General features: G+C 45.8%; 1 protein-coding gene and 1 long non-coding RNA gene across 4 annotated transcripts in view; one reads left to right on the top strand and one right to left on the bottom strand.

Moving 5' to 3' along the window:
- Positions 1–16,767, top strand: part of LOC145392230 (uncharacterized) — a 90,765-nt gene extending 73,998 nt beyond the window's left edge. Inside the window, exon 4 of the long non-coding RNA XR_013895952.1 lies at positions 16,728–16,767. This is a non-coding gene — a long non-coding RNA (uncharacterized LOC145392230). The remainder of the gene's footprint in view (positions 1–16,727) is intronic.
- The window catches only part of eIF4B (eukaryotic translation initiation factor 4B), a 54,321-nt gene continuing 40,649 nt past the window's right edge, over positions 4,197–17,868 (bottom strand). For all 3 annotated transcript variants that reach the window (XM_080266682.1, XM_080266683.1, XM_080266684.1), the window contains 5 exons: positions 16,670–16,879; positions 12,899–13,024; positions 11,341–11,422; positions 6,455–6,613; positions 4,197–5,902 (listed from right to left, as the gene is read on the bottom strand). In XM_080266682.1, coding sequence (XP_080122808.1) covers positions 5,849–5,902; positions 6,455–6,613; positions 11,341–11,422; positions 12,899–13,024; positions 16,670–16,879 — 631 coding nt within the window. In that variant the 3' untranslated portion in view covers positions 4,197–5,848. The remainder of the gene's footprint in view (positions 5,903–6,454; positions 6,614–11,340; positions 11,423–12,898; positions 13,025–16,669; positions 16,880–17,868) is intronic.

Raw genomic sequence — 17,868 nt, 5'->3', positions numbered from 1 at the left:
AGGTGACCACTAAGGGGAAAGGTGACCCCAGGGGTTGACCCCTCTTTGGGTGGGTGGGAGAGGGGGGTAAGCCTCCTCGTGTGGGGGAATAGAGGGTAACCCTTTTTTGTGGGTAGAGGGGAGGTGACCCCCTTTGGATGGGGGTAGAGTGGGGATGACCCATTGGGATAGTGGGGGCAACCTCTCCAGGGGGTTACTCCCCTTAGGGTAGTGGTAGAGGGATGATGCCCCTTAAGGGGGTCAATCCCCTCAGAGGGATTAGAGGTAAGTGACCCCATTTGGGGGGATTAGTGGGGGTCACCCCCCTTGAATGGAAGGTAGAGGGGGTGACCCTCCTTAGTTGGGGGGTAGAGGGGATGACTCCCCTTGCATATGGGGATAGAGGGTGTGTAATCCCCTTGAGTGGGGATTAGAGGGGTGTGTGACCCCTTTGGGTAGGGGATAGAGGAGTGTATGACCCCCGTTAGGTCGAGGGTGGATGGGTGTAACCCCCCATGGGGGTAGAGGGTGGATGGGGTGTGACCCCTATGGGGGTAGAGGGTGGATGGGATGTGACCCCTATGGGGGTAGAGGGTGGATGGGATGTGACCCCCCGTGGGGTAGAGGGTAGTGGGGGTGATCCCATTTGTGGGGTTAAGGTGACTCACACTCCTTGGAGGGGTATGGGGGGTGGTGATCCCCTTTGAAGGGGTGACCCCCCAGAAGGCGTGATCCATCTTATAGGGGTATAGGGGGCAATATCCAACTCGAGGGGTAGTGGGGGTGGTATAGGAGACCCCCCCTAATGGGAGTATAGGGGTGATGCCCCCTTATGATAGTGGTATAGGGGTGACCCCCCTTATGGGGGTGGTATACAGGCGATGCCCCTCTATGGGGGTGGTATACAGGCGATGCCCCTCTATGGGGGAGGTAGAGTTGATGCCCCCTTATAGGGGGTGTGATCCCCCTCCTTGGGTGAGGGGTGTGACCCCCCTCCTTGGGTGAGGGGTGTGACCCCCCTCCTTGGGTGAGGGGTGTGACCCCCCTCAGGTGGGGGGTGACCTCCCCTTGGGTGGGATATGACCCCCCTTCTTGGGTGGGGGGTGACCCCCCTCCTTGGGTGGGGTGTGTGACCCCCCTCCTTGGGTGGGGTGTGTGACCCCCCTCCTTGGGTGGGGTGTGTGACCCCCCTCCTTGGGTGGGGTGTGTGACCCCCCTCCTTGGGTGGGGGGTGACCCCCCTCCTTGGGTGGGGGGTGTGACCCCCCTCCTTGGGTGGGGGGTGTGACCCCCCTCCTTGGGTGGGGGGTGTGACCCCCTCCTTGGGTGGGGGTGTGACCTCCTTCCTTGGGTGGGGGTGACCCCCCTCCATGGGTGGGGGATGACCCCCCCCTCCTTGAGTGGGGGATGACCCCCCCCTCCTTGAGTGGGGGATGACCCCCCCCTCCTTGAGTGGGGGATGACCCCCCCCTCCTTGAGTGGGGGGTGACCCCCCCTCCTTGGGTGGGGGATCTCTCAGGTGGGGGGTTTGACCCTCCTCCTTGAGTGAGGGTGTGACCCCCCTCCTTGGGTGGGGGTGACCCCCCCCTTCTTGGGTTGGGGGTTGACCCCCCTCAGGTGGGGGATAACCACTCAGGTGGGGGGGGGTTTGACCCTCCTTGAGTGAGGGTGTGACCCCCCTCCTTAGGTGGGAGATGTACCCCCTCCACAATATGTCTACCCCTGATGTATATATGTCGGGGGTTGACATATTGTGGAGGGGGTACAAGATGTGACCCCCTGGGTGGGGGATGACTCCCCCTTCTTGGGTTGGGGGTTAAGATCCTCCCCTCATATGGTGGGAGAGTGACCCCACTTGGGTGGGATGACCCCCCCTTGGGTGGGGGCTGTGATCCCCCTTTGGGTGGGGTGGTGACCCCCCTTGGCTGGGGGTGTGACTCCCCCATGGGTTGGAGTGTGACCCTCATCTTGTGTGTGTGTGTGTGTGTGTGGTGAGGAGGGGGATGTGTGTGTGGGGAAGGGAGGTGTGTGGTGTTAGGTATAAGTATGTGTGAGTGGGGGGGAAGGGTTGGGGGGAGGGTTTTGGGTGTGTGTGGGGGGTTGGGTGTGTGTGTGTGTGTGTGGGGGGGGGATTGATTGGGTGTGAATGGGTGGGGGGTTTGGGTGTGTGTGGATGAGGTGCTGAGTGTGTGTGTGTGGGGGGGGGAGGGGGAGGTGATTAGGTGTTTGGGAAGGGGTGTTTGTGTGTGAGGGGGAAGGGGTTTTGTTTCTGTGTGTGTGTGTGTGTGTATTGGGGAGGTGTTGCATGTGTGTGTGTGTATTGGGGAGGTGTTGCATGTGTGTGTGTGTGTGTTGGTGAGGTGTTGTTTGTGTGTGTGTGGTGTTGGGTTTGTGTGTGTTGGTGAGGTGTGTGTGTGTTGGTGAGGAGGTGTGTGTGTGTGTGTTGGTGAAGGAGGTGTGTGTGTGTGTGTGTGTTGGTGAGGAGGTGTGTGTGTGTGTGTGTGTGTTGGTGAGGAGGTGTGTGTGTGTGTGTGTGTTGGTGAGGTGTTGGGTGTGTGTGTTGGGGAGGTGTTGGGTGTGTGTGTTGGGGAAGTGTTGGGTGTGTGTGTGTGTGTTGGGGAGGTGTTGGTGAGGTGCTGTGTGTGTGTGTGTTGGGGAGGTGTTGGTGAGGTGCTGTGTGTGTGTGTGTTGGGGAGGTGTTGGTGAGGTGCTGTGTGTGTGTGTGTTGGGGAGGTGTTGGTGAGGTGCTGTGTGTGTGTGTGTTGGGGAGGTGTTGGTGAGGTGCTGTGTGTGTGTGTGTTGGGGAGGTGTTGGTGAGGTGCTGTGTGTGTGTGTGTTGGGGAGGTGTTGGTGAGGTGCTGTGTGTGTGTGTGTTGGGGAGGTGTTGGTGAGGTGCTGTGTGTGTGTGTGTTGGGGAGGTGTTGGTGAGGTGCTGTGTGTGTGTGTGTTGGGGAGGTGTTGGTGAGGTGCTGTGTGTGTTGGTGTTGGGGAGGTGCTGTGTGTGTGTGTGTGTGTTGGTGAGGTGCTGTGTGTGTGTGTGTGTTGGTGTTGGTGAGGTGCTGTGTGTGTGTGTGTTGGTGTTGGTGAGGTGCTGTGTGTGTGTGTGTTGGGGAGGTGTTGTGTGTGTGTGTGTGTTGGGGAGGTGCTGGTTGTGTGTGTGTGTTGGGGAGGTGTTGTGTGTGTGTGTGTTGGGGAGGTGTTGTGTGTGTGTGTGTGTGTGTTGGGGAGGTGTTGTGTGTGTGTGTGTGTGTGTGTTGGGGAGGTGTTGTGTGTGTGTGTGTGTGTGTTGGGGAGGTGTTGTGTGTGTGTGTGTGTGTGTTGGGGAGGTGTTGTGTGTGTGTGTGTGTGTGTTGGGGAGGTGTTGTGTGTGTGTGTGTGTTGGGGAGGTGTTGTGTGTGTGTGTGTGTTGGGAAGGTGTTGTGTGTGTGTGTGTGTTGGGAAGGTGTTGTGTGTGTGTGTGTGTTGGGAAGGTGTTTTGTGTGTGTGTGAAGATGGGGTGTTTCGTTTGTGTGTGTGGGGGTTGGGGTGCTAGGTATGTAGGGGGGTGTCATTTTGTGTGCGTGTGGGGGTGGGAGACTGAGTATGTGTCCATGTGGGGGGACAGTGATGGGTGAGTGGGTGTGTCTGTGGAGGGGGGAGGGTGTTGGGTGTGTGTGGGGGGGGGACTGGGTGTGCATGGGTGGGGGTTTGTGTGTGTGTGTGTCGTGGGGTTGGGTGTGTCTGTGGGGGTGAAGTGCAGTATCTGGGGTGTGTGTGTGGATTTGGGGATGTATGTTGGTTTCTGGTTGTGTGTGGGGGGGGGGGAGGTTTGGGGTTGTGTGTGGGGGGGGGAGGTTTGGGGTTGTGTGTGTGCAGGGGGAAGGTTTGGGGTTGTGTGTGTGCAGGGGGAAGGTTTGGGGTTGTGTGTGTGTGTGGGGGGGGGAGGTTTGGGGTTGTGTGTGTGTGGGGGGGGGTTGGCATTGTGTGTGTGTGTGTGGGGGGGGTATGTGTACATGTACTCGTGTGTTGGGGAAAAGGTTTTGTGTGAGGGGGGTCTGGACATGTCAGTTTGTGTGGAAGTGAGCTTTCATTTGTGTGTGTGTGTGTTTTATGGGCACATAAATGTATGTACAAAATAGTAACCACTCCATAAAAGAAAAATTTTTACAATAATGCTTTCTCAATAAATAAAGATACTGACAATAGATATAAAGATAAGTAACAGCATAATCAGTTTTGTTTATTATGCCAAATCTATAAACATAACACTCACCCACCGAGGCAACATTAGTGCTCTATTTGACCATTAAAAATGCATTTTTCATGGATGGAATTTGCTTATGCAATCAATGCTGCAGCTTCACAATTTTACCAAAGTGCCCATTCCATCTCTTTCTCAATTGATCTAACATAATAAAGGGCATTGTAAATTTAATTTATACAGTACACTTTTCACAGTTGGAAAAAGAAATCTACACGCTTATGGCACTGTTCGTAGGTGATTTTTGTCTATTGAAATGGAGTACTTCCAGTTTTAACTGCTTTTGCCAGTTAAGTAAATACAGAAATTAAGCAAATTCCATGAGTGCAAAAGCAATGCGTGAACAAATGTTATGAAGTGTAGCATAAAGAAGTTATTATAACACCCACTAAACTCTCAGCACAAACACAGTACGATAACAGGAAGCTAATATATGCTCTCGCTATCAATGCATAAAAACTTATATAAAAAAGGCATTATCTTACCACTACTATACCTTGCCTATTTCCTAGTAACATCAAATACGGTAGTATAGCATCAGCCTTAGGCCCTAATTTATTATTATAACAACTAAGTGCTCTAAGAATGCCAGGCACCCACCTTACTCACTCTCACCCATTACTCACACACTGACTCCACTCTCTAAGTAACCCACCCACTGCCACTCAACTCTCTCATTCTCCCACATTTGGCTAGGGACCAGAAACAAGGCTGATCAACCTTTTAACAACTGAACACTATCAGAACTGGTCAGCTCTGCCAGGAGTGATCAGTGATGCAACTGATGAACTTCACATGGACAGATCAACACATGGCTGATCAACTTCGAAGGGATTAGTCAAAATAGGTGATCACCTCCATAAGGACTGATCAACATCATGACTTATCAATTTCACAAAGACTGATCCTGTTCATCCGGTCAATATCACAGGAGACGTAAAAAATTACCAAGCATCACAGCGCAGGGACGGCCCGGGGAAATGTTAACTGAGGTCAGTTCTGGGCAGCAGGTGTGGAAGTGTGTGTATGTGTGTGTGTCTGTGCCCCAGCATAACACAACACTAACATCACCAACCACTTGTACACACTTGCTTCATACACCACTCTGAGTATAACTACTTCCTAATATATTCAATATCTGGAATAATACAGGATTATCTGGAGGTGTGGTAATATAACTGAAGATATGTAAGGTGTGCTTGTTGGGTGTTGGAATGAAGTGGAAAATTATTTTTGCTGCAAAAGATTTTCGTGGGTAAAAAGGGGCAATACAGCCAAGATGTAAGTGGTATGGTATGGATGTGAGCATGATGTGGGTGTGGGTGTAGGTGTATGTACAAGTGTAAGTAAATTAGAGTGCGGCATTATGCTGGGGCACATCACCGCAGAGTCACAACAACCATGTCTGGCCAGGTGTCTCTCACAACAAACACATTCAATAGCCAACCAGATGCTATCATGAACAACCCTAGCTGCTGCTGCTGCTGCTGAGTTGGGCAAGAACAGCCCTTATCTGACTCCCGAGAAGAACAGGCATCACTGCTCCCTTCAACCATGACTGTGGCTGGGATGGTGGAAGTGGTGGTTGTGGTGGCCAGTGACTGGGGTGGTGCTGGCTTCCCTTGTTCACTTAGTCCTCAGCTTCTATATCCAAACCTGCAAACTTGTTGGCTGTATCAAGTACCTGGAAAATTTTAGGATTTTAGACTCAGCTCATTGGAACATGGGTAAATACAGATGTCAGCAGGCAAATTACTATAATATCGTTTAGTTAGGATGGAGCAATTATTGCATATTCGCGTCTGCATTCATGTGTCCACTAGACACAGACAATATTATAGAATATAAATAATAGATAAACATTCTATTCATCTTTTGAAAAAAAAAAAAAAAAAAAAAAAAAATTGCATGCATAGAGTAAGTATGTGGCTGTATGGCCAAATTTTCCTTTTCCATACTATTCTACTTTCTGCCGATCCTATAAAATTCCTTCAGGTTTTTCATTCCTGCAAGGTATTACTTTCTCTCTTGTTTCCTGTACGGCAAATGCCGGAGGGTGGGGGAGAGAGCCTTCTGCTGTGCTATCCTTTTCTCCTGCTCCTATGCACTATATTAGGATTAAGGCCGGACCACCTCGTAGGGACCGTAAGGTCTGTGTGGTCTGTGTATCTATGTAACTCTATGTAATATCAATGCTATAGCCAGACCTGAAAAAGCATCTCAGAATACCACTAACCGGCTCGTTACTGTTGGTTAACACCTTGGGCTGGCGTGGCGGCCGAGGGTCGTGGTTTTCTTGCTGGCGAGACCGAGTATTTTCAACTCGCTCCCCACGTCGATCTCCCCCTCGCTCCCCACGTGGTCCTTCCTCGCCTTTATCTCCGCCACGTCGATCCTGCAGATAGCAACACATCTAACTCCACTGACCAAAAGATATGCCAATAATAACTTTTGAAAGTATAATATTAGTAAAGTACCATATTACAAGAAGGAATTGAATTAAAAATTTTATTACAGCAATCTCTCAATTATCCGTCATCATAATATCTGTCACTTTTTGGGTGGCTCTATTAAAACAGTTGCTGGCAAAATTAGGCAATATCCACCTCAGAAACAGGCAGCATTCAGTAGTACTATGCATTTTTTGGTGGTTATGTGCGTCATCCAGCTTAGACACAGGACCCAATCAGCACTCATACAAACCCTGCAACACGCCAGCCAATCACAATGCACTGCAGGAGCGGCCCACACGATGCATCAATCCTACCATTGCTCTCTCAGTCTCTCCTGTGGACCCTGTTTAGTGACCCTGTGTGTCGTGCATTTGTGGCCCATGCAGTGGATACTCGCTAGTGCTGTAACTTAGCCTGTGACACCCCCGTGCTGAAGTAATCTTTGTGGGAGTCAGTCGCCACTACACCACAGGATTAAGTGCACTGTACTGCATAGTGAACCATTCTACCCTCCATCGATACCAACACTAGGTGAGTATAGTATGATTATGATTACTGGTATGTACTGTTTTACTGTACTATATGTACTGTATCAATACTGTATTGTATTTTGTTTGAGTTTAATCTTTTACTCATGAGTAATATTTTTGGGAAGTTTTTAGGATAGAGGGTGGAGATGGACAGCTTAGGGTAGTGACATTATCTGGCTCAATGCCGAATGGATAGCTGACTGAAGGTACCAAGACAGTATCTGGTGTTTCGCATTACTCAGTGTGGGGGCTGGCTGAATTACGCCGGATAACTGAGAGATTACTGTATTTCACGAGAACAATGTCATACAAGTACAGTACGAAGTACAGTACATCATAACTAAAGGAATTTCTAAGCATTTTCATATTTACAGGACTTGGTTATAAAACCTCATAGTTTTATGACTTGGTTTATCTTGTACCAGCAGTCTGCAAGAGTACTAAAAGTTTTGATCCAACACTACCGATACTGAAAACAAGAAAGATGCTCAACATTCAAAGAGTATCCTAAATCTCTTGTACATATTCTGCATTGCTTTCTGAAGTTTCCATATTTGCTAAGGACTTGCCACAATGCCTGTTTGATTATCGTCATCCTAAGCCACGTTCCCATGTTTACGCTGGGGAGTACGAACCTATCGTTCTGTTATTGTTCGTTCACCCATAAAGGCTCCAATATGCTTGCATGCATCTGCCTTGGTCATCTAATGGCGGCTCTACACTGCATGATCTTAGGCACACTCCCTATTGACTCTATCCCTGAGGTTGCACTCTATGACCTCATCCCAGGTTTTTGTCAGTCTGCCTCTCGCAACCCTACCCCAGACATTCGCACTTCTCACTTTCCACACTCAGTTGTCATCCTCCATCCTCTCCACATGCCCATACCATCTCAATCTACCCCTCCTTATCACAACACCAATACACTTCAGTCCCATCCTTCCTCTCAACTCTTCAGTCATAAACCTGGTGCCCCCTAGCCTCACATTCAATGACGAACTATACATCCATCTAATCATTGTCGTTTCTGTATGCCTGAGCCCATGAATATCCTCTTCCATTACTGCCCAGGTCTCACGACCATACAGCATTAGACACACAACACAGGCTGCATAAAAAGATCGCTTAGCATGGAGGGAGAGCCCTCTTTGTGTCAGGAAGGCAACAGCTCTCTGAGCTTCCTCCAACCACCCCTTACCCTTGCCACAGAACTAGCCCTGGCCTCATCTCCAGCACATACCATGTCCCCAAAATAAAAAAATTCATCCAGACACTCGAGAAATTCCCCAGCAAGATCAGTCCTTTCATGCTTGACAATCTATTCGTGCTCTCTACGACACACCGCACACATTAAATCAGCATTATCTTGATTATCTTGCAGTCCACCTCTAATACCACTACATCTCTTAAGTCCCCACATATCATAAATACTGCACAAATTGAAGTTACTTCCCACCCTTTGTGGCAAACCACACAAGGCTACTCTCCCTATGCTTTGACGGTAACACCACCAGCCCTAGATATAATTTCTGTTTTATCCACATTCACTCTCAAACCCCTGTGATCCATTCTGTTTCTCCACTTCATTTATCCTTCCTCTGCCTCCCTTACAATCTTTCCAGTCAACACCAAGTCATCAGCATACAACATCACCCACAAGAGTCCATTTCTGAAGTGACGTGAGAGAGCTTCAAGTACCATGACAAACAATATGGGACTCAAGACTGACCTGATATACGCAAACATTCACGGAAAACTTACACTGAATTCAAATCTCCATTCACTCTAACCTGGGTGTTAGCAACTTACATACATAACCCTAACCACTCTAACCAGTCACTCCTCGATCCCAAGCTTTCTCATTGCCTACTTCATCACCTCCCTAAGGACTCTGTCAAAGGCCTTCTCCAAATCAACAAAGTACAACTCCCTTCTCTTTCTTAAAGATTTTTCCTGAAGCTGTCAGACAATAAATATGGCATCAATGATCTCCTTGCCTGGCACAAACCCAAACTGAATCTCATCAATATTCACTGTTTCCCTAATCATACCTTCCAAGACTCTCTGTAATTCCCTCTTTCCTGGGAATAACCATTTCCTTGTACACATTTACAATCACACTCTTCAGCCAGTCATCTGGGACAACACACTCATATATACTACATTCATATTTCTGCAGTCAACCAGACACATCTGCTGCCTTCCCCACCTCCATCCTGCCTGTTGCCCCGCTCACAGCAGCAGCATCAATCACAGGCCAAGGGCCAGACACTGGATCCGCTTACTCCAAACCTTCCCTGTTCCAGTCAAACTCCTCATTTAGCAACCAGTTGTAATGCTCTCTCCAAACATCTTTAATATCCCCACTGTTCACCACTACTTTTCCTTCATCACTCTTCATACACTGCACACCTATGACATTCCGTTGTACTTACAATCACACTCTCCATAATGATCTCGGACAACACACTCATATATAATCGTATTTCAGCGGTCAACCCAGACACACCTGCTGCCTTCCCCACCTGCATCCTGCCTATTGCCTAGGTCACACTCAACTTCACAGTACCAGCATCAATCAAGGGGCAAGGGCCAAACACTGGATATGTTGACTCCAAACCTTCTTTGTTCCAGTCAAACTCCTCATTCAGCAACCAGTTATAATGCTCTCTCCAGGCATCTTTAATATCCCCACTGTTCACCAGTACTTTTCCTTCAGCATTCTTCACAAATTGCTAATCTATGATATCCCTGTTTTCCCCTCTTCATCTGATTTGCCGCCTTTCCACACTATGTAGGTTGTCCAGTAAAAATCTCTGAGTATATCTCTTTTCTAGTCCTACCCTTGGCAACCAAGTATTCCTCTTTGTTACCTCCCCTTTTCCATTCCCAGAAGAGCCTTCTTTTCTCCTTAACTGCAGCTTCTACACCCTCATCCCACCACCAGGTTACTTCCTGTCTTGGGGGGTCCTTTGTCCTTCCACACACTGAATCACTAACTCACAGATGATTGTTCTTGAGAGCTCTATACTGTTCATTAACACTTCTTCAACAGCTCCCTGTTCAGCCACCACTCTAATCATCTTGCTATAGAAGGCATGTGATCCTAAAAACTAACATGTTAAACGCATGCTGCTTTAGATGAGCGTTAGCTTCCAGCAAAGATGATTATCTAATACAGATACAAAAATGTATCCGGTACTGTTACTGAGTGTACTGGTATTTCACAAATGTTAAAGTTTATAAGCAATGTAAAGAATTAAATGACAAACTGAGCTAAATGATGATACAGAGTTTATAAACCTGACCTTTCTATTAAAAAAAAAAAAAAAAAAAAAAAAAAAAAAAAAAAAAAAAAAAAATTGTCCATTTAAAGGGGGGGGGGGGGGAAAGTGGCATGTTATGTGATTGCTCCATGACAGTGAACAACTGTATAGTGAACATGCTGCTTGTTCCATGAAGTGAACAACTATACAGTGAACATGCAAAGTGAATCTATGTTAATAAGGGAAAACTCGAGTTGTACTGTGAGTAAGGGGATTCCCAATTAAAATAAACACCTTCCTTTTAGCTGCCTCCACTTAAAGCAGGTAACATAAGTTAGTGCAGTGTGTTATCCCCTAACAACGAGCAGGAATATATCAGTATACTCTCATTTATCTAACTTGGCCTAAAATTGCCATCTCCCCTCCGTAAATGGTGAGTCGTAGTAACAGAGCAACACACAAACATGATGCTAATCACAAATAAATGCTACGGAAAGGATGTAGGTCCATAGTACCAGTATTTTCTTTTCATGCCACTGAACACTGTGAAGTAAGCTACAAAAGGACAAAAATCTAGGTCCAGTTAAAGTGAAAGAACTACAGTATTCTTCCACCCACACTAAGCAGGGATTATAAAGGGTACAATGGAACTCATTCTCCCTCAGACCTAGGGATACACAAATACAGAGGCTAAAATATGTACGAAAACTTGTCAAGTGTGCGACCCCTGCATTGGATATAAGAGCTATATACTGTACCAAATGTTAATTATCCACTTCTGTCTATTCACTAGAGTTAATAGTAGGTAAGGCTCATTCGAAAGTGCATGTGTATTTAGAATGGAAATTTGAACGCTGGCTCATTGTACTGTACCATCTTTCTGTCCTTCGAATCGTCATTGTGTCGGTAGTCTCTACGGTCATCATCCCTGCGCTCAAATCTGCGAGGCTCCTCCCTAGGTGGTTAGGGAGAGGGAGAGAGAGAAAGAGAGAATTAATAATCATACTGAACAATAGTTTTTTTTTTTTTTTTTTTTTAACCTTCATCTTAATTCATCTTAATCATCCAATCCTACATTACCCCATAAGAAGCGTATGAGCCCAGGGCCAGGCAAGTTGGTCCTGACATTTAAGATGAGAGTGACCAGCCTCACTCATCCCTGAGTGGCATTATGTGAGCAATAACCCCAACCACCCCCTGGATATAAACCTTCACCGGCTCAATCCGATTGGAGTGCCATAATTACCTACTAAACCACCAGGCGCCAAAATTTGGTTATACAGTATGGATACCACCCAGCGTAGTAAATGGGTTCCTGGTGTACTGGAAACCATTTGGCTTGTCACTCAGTGTAGAGTCACCCACAGGCTGAAGAACAAGGAAAGAATGAGGGAAAGAAAGACAGAAGTAGATGGAAGGAAAGAAGGATGGAGGAGAGGAAAGGGCAGACACCTGAGAGCAGCACTACATCGAGAGACTGGATGGTGAGTGCCCCCACCTACCACAATTTTCAAATATTTCTCAAACCTTTTCATACACACACAAACCAAGAGTAATACCAAGTTTCTAAGTACAATAAAACCTCACTATATGGACCAATCAGGAAGAAGGTTGAACCGATAAAGCCGAAAATCCATTACGTACATCTGATGGCCCCCCTAAGGTGGGATATCAAGCTCACTTTTGAAAATAAATGAGAACAATAGCATATTCTAGTACTATAAATGAAAACTATACCATTTTACACTAACATGGCCCATAATTTTGCCCTTTAGCAGTTTATTTCCCATCCTAGTCACTGCACTTCATGGAACGATCCATTGATCTCCATTTATAGCCGATGGAAATCCGGTGGCTTCATGGTGTCCAGTCAGCTTGACCAAAACATTAAAGATGGCAAAGACTGCCTGGTCAAGCACTGACTGATGAAGTTAATTTGATAAAATTTGTATGCTCGAGTCAACAAAACTCACATTTAACACGATAATCATTCTTATATACATGATGATGATGATGATGGGAGGCATTATACTTCGTCTTAGCTCAGAGGTAGATGCTTTGTCACTAACCAGCTCATAGCAGTTTTACGAACAAACCTATAAACTAGTCACAATACCCAAAGGATCTTTAATGTCTCATTACTTAACACAATGAATATGGTGAAGTTTAACCTCCTCATAAGAGAAAAAAAAAAAAAGTCCACAGTTGGAGCACTTATAGTATGGAGCTGAAGCGGTCACCATCTTTGTTTACAAGCAGGGGAGCACGCTGACCGCCAGGGGAATTTCCCCGGGCATTTAAAACTTTGTTGTACTGCCGCACCATAGGTATTTTATGCGTGTGGTTCTTCTCCCCTCCCCCCCCACCTTGTTGTGTCATAGTAACTGACATCGGTCAAGAATGGCGTGGAAGATAAGGGAATGACACTTACTTTGCTGGGCCTTGGCCTCCCTCCAACTTCCTCAACTTCTCTTCAATCTGGCGCTCTCGTGCTGCCGTATCGACAGGTCTAGCTGCTCCAAAGATGTTTGCTCCTCCAGCACCTTTGGCAGTCTCCCTGAAGGAATGGGGAAAATGGCAAGAAATTATTCTCATGATATGACATACTATTCTACACACTTTACAATACTTTACTTCCATCCTTTTAGCTTGGTTGTCACATACTATTCTACACACTTTACAATACTTTACTTCCATCCTTTTAGCTTGGTTGTTACGGAACGGCATCTACAAGACGATATAGCCACTGCCACTATTTGCCTCAACTAAACAAGGTGAAAGTGAGGATTTCATTTTAATACAGCCTTTAGTCAAAGAAGGAGATGATGTATCTGAACTGTGCTTGTAAACATTTTTAAACTATCCCTCAAGTTTATAAATTCAGATACTGGATGCAGAACCATGAAAATCAAGGCTGAGCCCACTTTTGACCTAAGCAACTCACACAATCCATTTTTCTGCACCTAATCTCACATGTAAGAAGCCAGACCACAGCAGTTGGCCTCCAGCTTCAATGTGTGCTTTCTTACACGAGTTTCATGAACACCCCTGGTAAGCCCTAGGATGGCATGCAGTGTATTGTCAAGCATTTTGCAGTAATTTCACTTATTTTAATTATTTGGAGGTACTGTTCTGTGCCTGTTAATTCCAAGGCCCTGCCAAACACAGGCTTCACTATAGCCTCTCTGGGGTTGTGCACAGCATTCCACCCACTATACAGGCCTCAGTTAAACTTACTGTGCCATTTTCCATTCAGTGTTGTCTGAATTTTCTGTTATGGCCTTTCCTTCATTCTTTCCTCTTCCTTCTGCCTATGGGTGACTCTACACTGAGTGGCAAGCCAAATGATTTCCTGTACACTGGGAAACCATTTACTATGTTGGGTGGTAACCATATAACCAGATTATGGTGCCTGGTGGTTTAGTGGTTAATTAAGGCACTCCAATTGGATGGTTGGGGTTTATTGCTCACGTAATGCCACTCTGGGATGAGTGAGGCTGGTCACTCTCATCTTAAATGTCAGGACCAACTTGCCTATCCCCGGACTCATATGCTCCTCTTGGGGCAACATAGGACTGAATGGTAAATAAATAATGCTAGGAGTCTACAAAACTCTTCAGCAAAAGAAATTCCAACAAAGGAATGCCAAAACCAAGATATGTCCATTTTACAGCGCTTGACCTATCTTGACCCAGTTCTGCTAGTACACTGCTGCTCTTTTGTCCTGTTAAACTTCCACACACTTCTGCTCAACATGTGCTTGTCCTCTATTGCAAGATACCCTGCCCTGCTTCACTCATGTCCCTAGTTTCCTTATTATAGTTTTTGTTGCTAATGCAATATCATGAGTGATACAAGCCCTAACATTATTATGAGTTCCACTTGTATGGCTTGGCTTCTGATTAAGTAATTAATGGTAGCACACCACAACAAAAATTGTTTCTTGAACTATAAAATGACAACTATTTCTATGTTCAAGTGGTTGGTAGCTGTGTGTGAGGGGGGAGGGGGGGGGGGATCTGGGGGACCATGAGCTTGGATTCTGCAGTAAACTTGGTTCACAGCCATAAGAGCCAAGGGGCACAGAAAACCTATTTTAATCAGTTAAAATGCTATACACAGAAAATAATATAAAATAAGGAATATGTAATAAAATAGGTATTAGGAAGACATAAGGTGTGAGCCCCTAAGTAGCAGGAAGCTACAAGCTATACCGGTACATGATTTGACACACTGTCAAGCATGACTTGCTGAACCTTTAAAAAGCCTAACATGGACTGACCTATCAAAACACAAGCTCACTGTTCAGCGTGAAGCAACCATCAAAGATCAATACTGTAGCAGCAAAGGAACATGTGTAATATGTGACTATGGAGACAGCAGGATGAAAAACAGTAAAATTCTCCTAACTGCATACAACATTGCACTTGCCTCTAGCAGGACTCAGACGGGCTGTTATCAACCAGACACACATGCTCAATGACCATGGCACAATGGTGATTATCAAAACTTAGGCATAGTTCAAAACAAATGTTACAAAACATGGTGGAGATACGTACCTCCTTGACTTTGGTTGTCAAGATGATACATATCACCTTGCCTAAACTTTTGTGATAATGTGAAGGGCTTGCCCCTCTTCCTCTGAACAGCCAACAACAAACTCAATAAGCACAAAGTTTACTACAGCTGAAAACTTTTTCTTCTATAAGGTAATGGATGCAGCAAACCGGGTATCCCCAGCCACCGTGGCCATATTGCAGGGCAGCAGTACACTAGATGTTTCAGAATAAAGTGGTCTGAACAGGAATAGGTTGCAAAAGGACATAGCAAACAGAGGCATTTTCCAATCAGGTTCCCCCAAGCCTACAGAACCTGCATGAGAATTTCATATATAGATTCCTAAAACTTTTATAAGAACTGTGAAGTTTTCAGCCTATACTACCTCCCTCCTCATGTAACGCTTCTGTAAAAACAAATTCTTCATTTCCACTGCACTTGTGTGGCAAAAAGTTGCACTAGATGCCTTCACAACCTCCTTAAGTAATGTCTTTAGCTACACAACACCTTCTTTGTGTAAAATCTCTTTAAAATTTTGCATTAAAAAGGATCAGCAACAACAATGAGTTACAGTAATAAAAAGCATACAAAATAAAACAATATTATAATGTATATCTTTACATTCACTACAAAATCTTTATTCATACTTCTCGTTGTTGATTACTGGCAATCTGTCTGGCTGAGCAGACACACGGACCACAGGTAAGCAAGGGCTTCCATGAGGCAGTCCTAAAGGTACAGTCCAGTACATATACCACGCAGGGACTCAGCACCCCTTGTTGTAGATGGCATCTCACAAGGGTCAGACTTAGTATGACAAAGTGCAGAGAAATATAGGGAGGTTTGGCTCCTGAGTGGATGCTGCAAAATGCTCCATCCGAGATGCACAGCACCATCACGTGCAGGTTTCTTGTCAGTACCTTTCATACTTGTAAATACTGCATGTATATTCACCATAAACATTTGTTGCAACCCTCTAACTTCCTTCAAAAGGACAGGCTTATCCAGGATGCTCTCATATTTAGCATATTTTATTTCTGTCCATTGATGTTTCCCATCATCATTCATCATCATCATCTGGACCTCCTTTCCCACCCTAGGGCAAGGGGGGGGGGGTGCAGCAGCATCCAGATAGCCAAAGTCTGCCCAGTGCAATGGGCCATGCTTCTATTCACTCATAATTCACTCCACAGAATCCTGGACACATCTGACTGGCCAAAAGGTTTGCACCATATACTGTAGCTTCAAATATATGGTACCTACCCAATAAAGTCAATTGGTGTTTCACAAGCTAATAAAATCACTGCAGTCTCAGAATTTGTGCATAAAAACTTAAACATCCGGCAAATGTGGAAAACTTTAGGACCTATATTCCTTTCTTCCACAAATTCAATTTAAATGATTTAAAACTGGTCATGTTTTATTGGTCTATCAATCTATCTATTGCCAGACGCCATAATCCCGTAAGGGGTGGCAATTTGACTTTGAGTTATTTGTTTTACAGGGAGGAGCACCAACCCTCCACCAACCCACTTGCTGACACGTAGGGAGCACGTATGATTTGGTTATATGGTTACCACCCAGCGTTGTAAATGGTTTCTTGGCTTACAGGAAACAAAAGTACAAAATATGAGAGTGTACTTACTTCTTAGCAGGTGTATCCTTGCCAGAGGCCAACTTCTCCTCAATTTCTTTTTCCCTAGCAGCCGTATCCACTGGCCGTGCTGATCCAAAAATGCTGCTTCCTGTACCACTACCTCCACCTCCACCACCGCCCCCGCCACCACCACCATCGGCATTCTCCTTCTTCTCCTCTCCACCACCTCCACCAGTGCTCCGGGGCATTAGATTTAGCCTGGCAGAAGTGAAATATCAATGATCAGGATTACCGACACAACACAAACTGAACAGAAAATACAAATTTCAATTAACTGCAAATTAATATACCACCTCGAAGCATACTTGTTTACAGTGTATTTGGGATGATTTTAAAATGTGTTGTTAAATCATCCGAAAATATGCTATGAATAAGTACACTCGTGTCTGGTAATACAAAGAGGCACTTGACTACAGGGGCTCCCCTTTTAAGTGGTTTTCTTACAAATTTGTTATTCACAGGTGTGTCTTCCCCAATTCAATGGATTACTGTAAAAGAGATTTGTTTTAAGACCTGTCATTTTATTTACCATTATCCTTTCCTTCCTCCCTCTTCTGTCTTTCTTCATTCTTTCTTCGTCTTTCTGCCTACAGGTGACTTTACACTCCCTCTTTTGTATTTCTTTCTTTCTTTCATTCCTTCCAGTTCCTTCTGCCTGTGGGTGACTCTACACTAAGTGACAAGCCAGGAAACCGTTTACTACACTAGGTGGTAACCAAATAACCAAATTATGGCACCTGGTGATTTAGTGGGTAATTGCGGTGCTCCAATCGGATTGAGCCGGTGAAGGTTTATATCCACCGGACTCCTATGCTCCTCATGGGGCAATGTAGGATTGGATGATGAATGGATGGGTGGTTGGGGTTATTGCTCACGTAATGCCACTCACGGATGAGTGAAGCTGGTCACTCTCATCTTAAATGTCAGGACCAGCTTGCCTGGCCCCAGGCTCCCACGCTCCTCATGGGGCAACATAGGAATGGATGATGGATGGATGGATGGATCATCATCTAATCTTATGTTGCTCCATGAGGAATGTAGATGCCCTGAGCTAGGCAAGTTGGTCCTGACATTTAAAATGAAAGTAACCAGCCTCATTCATCCCCGAGTGGCATTACATGAGAAAGCCCCAACCACCCCTTGGGTATAAACCAACAGGGGCTCAATTCAGTTTGAGCGCCTTAATT

This window comes from Coenobita brevimanus, chromosome 21 (genome assembly GCF_032717465.1).
Source record: "Coenobita brevimanus isolate Jiangsu-jjx chromosome 21, ASM3271746v2, whole genome shotgun sequence".
In the NCBI taxonomy this organism is placed as follows: domain Eukaryota; kingdom Metazoa; phylum Arthropoda; class Malacostraca; order Decapoda; family Coenobitidae; genus Coenobita; species Coenobita brevimanus.
The sequence above is the reverse complement of the archived record's forward strand: the minus strand, read 5'-3'. Positions and strand labels throughout refer to the sequence as shown.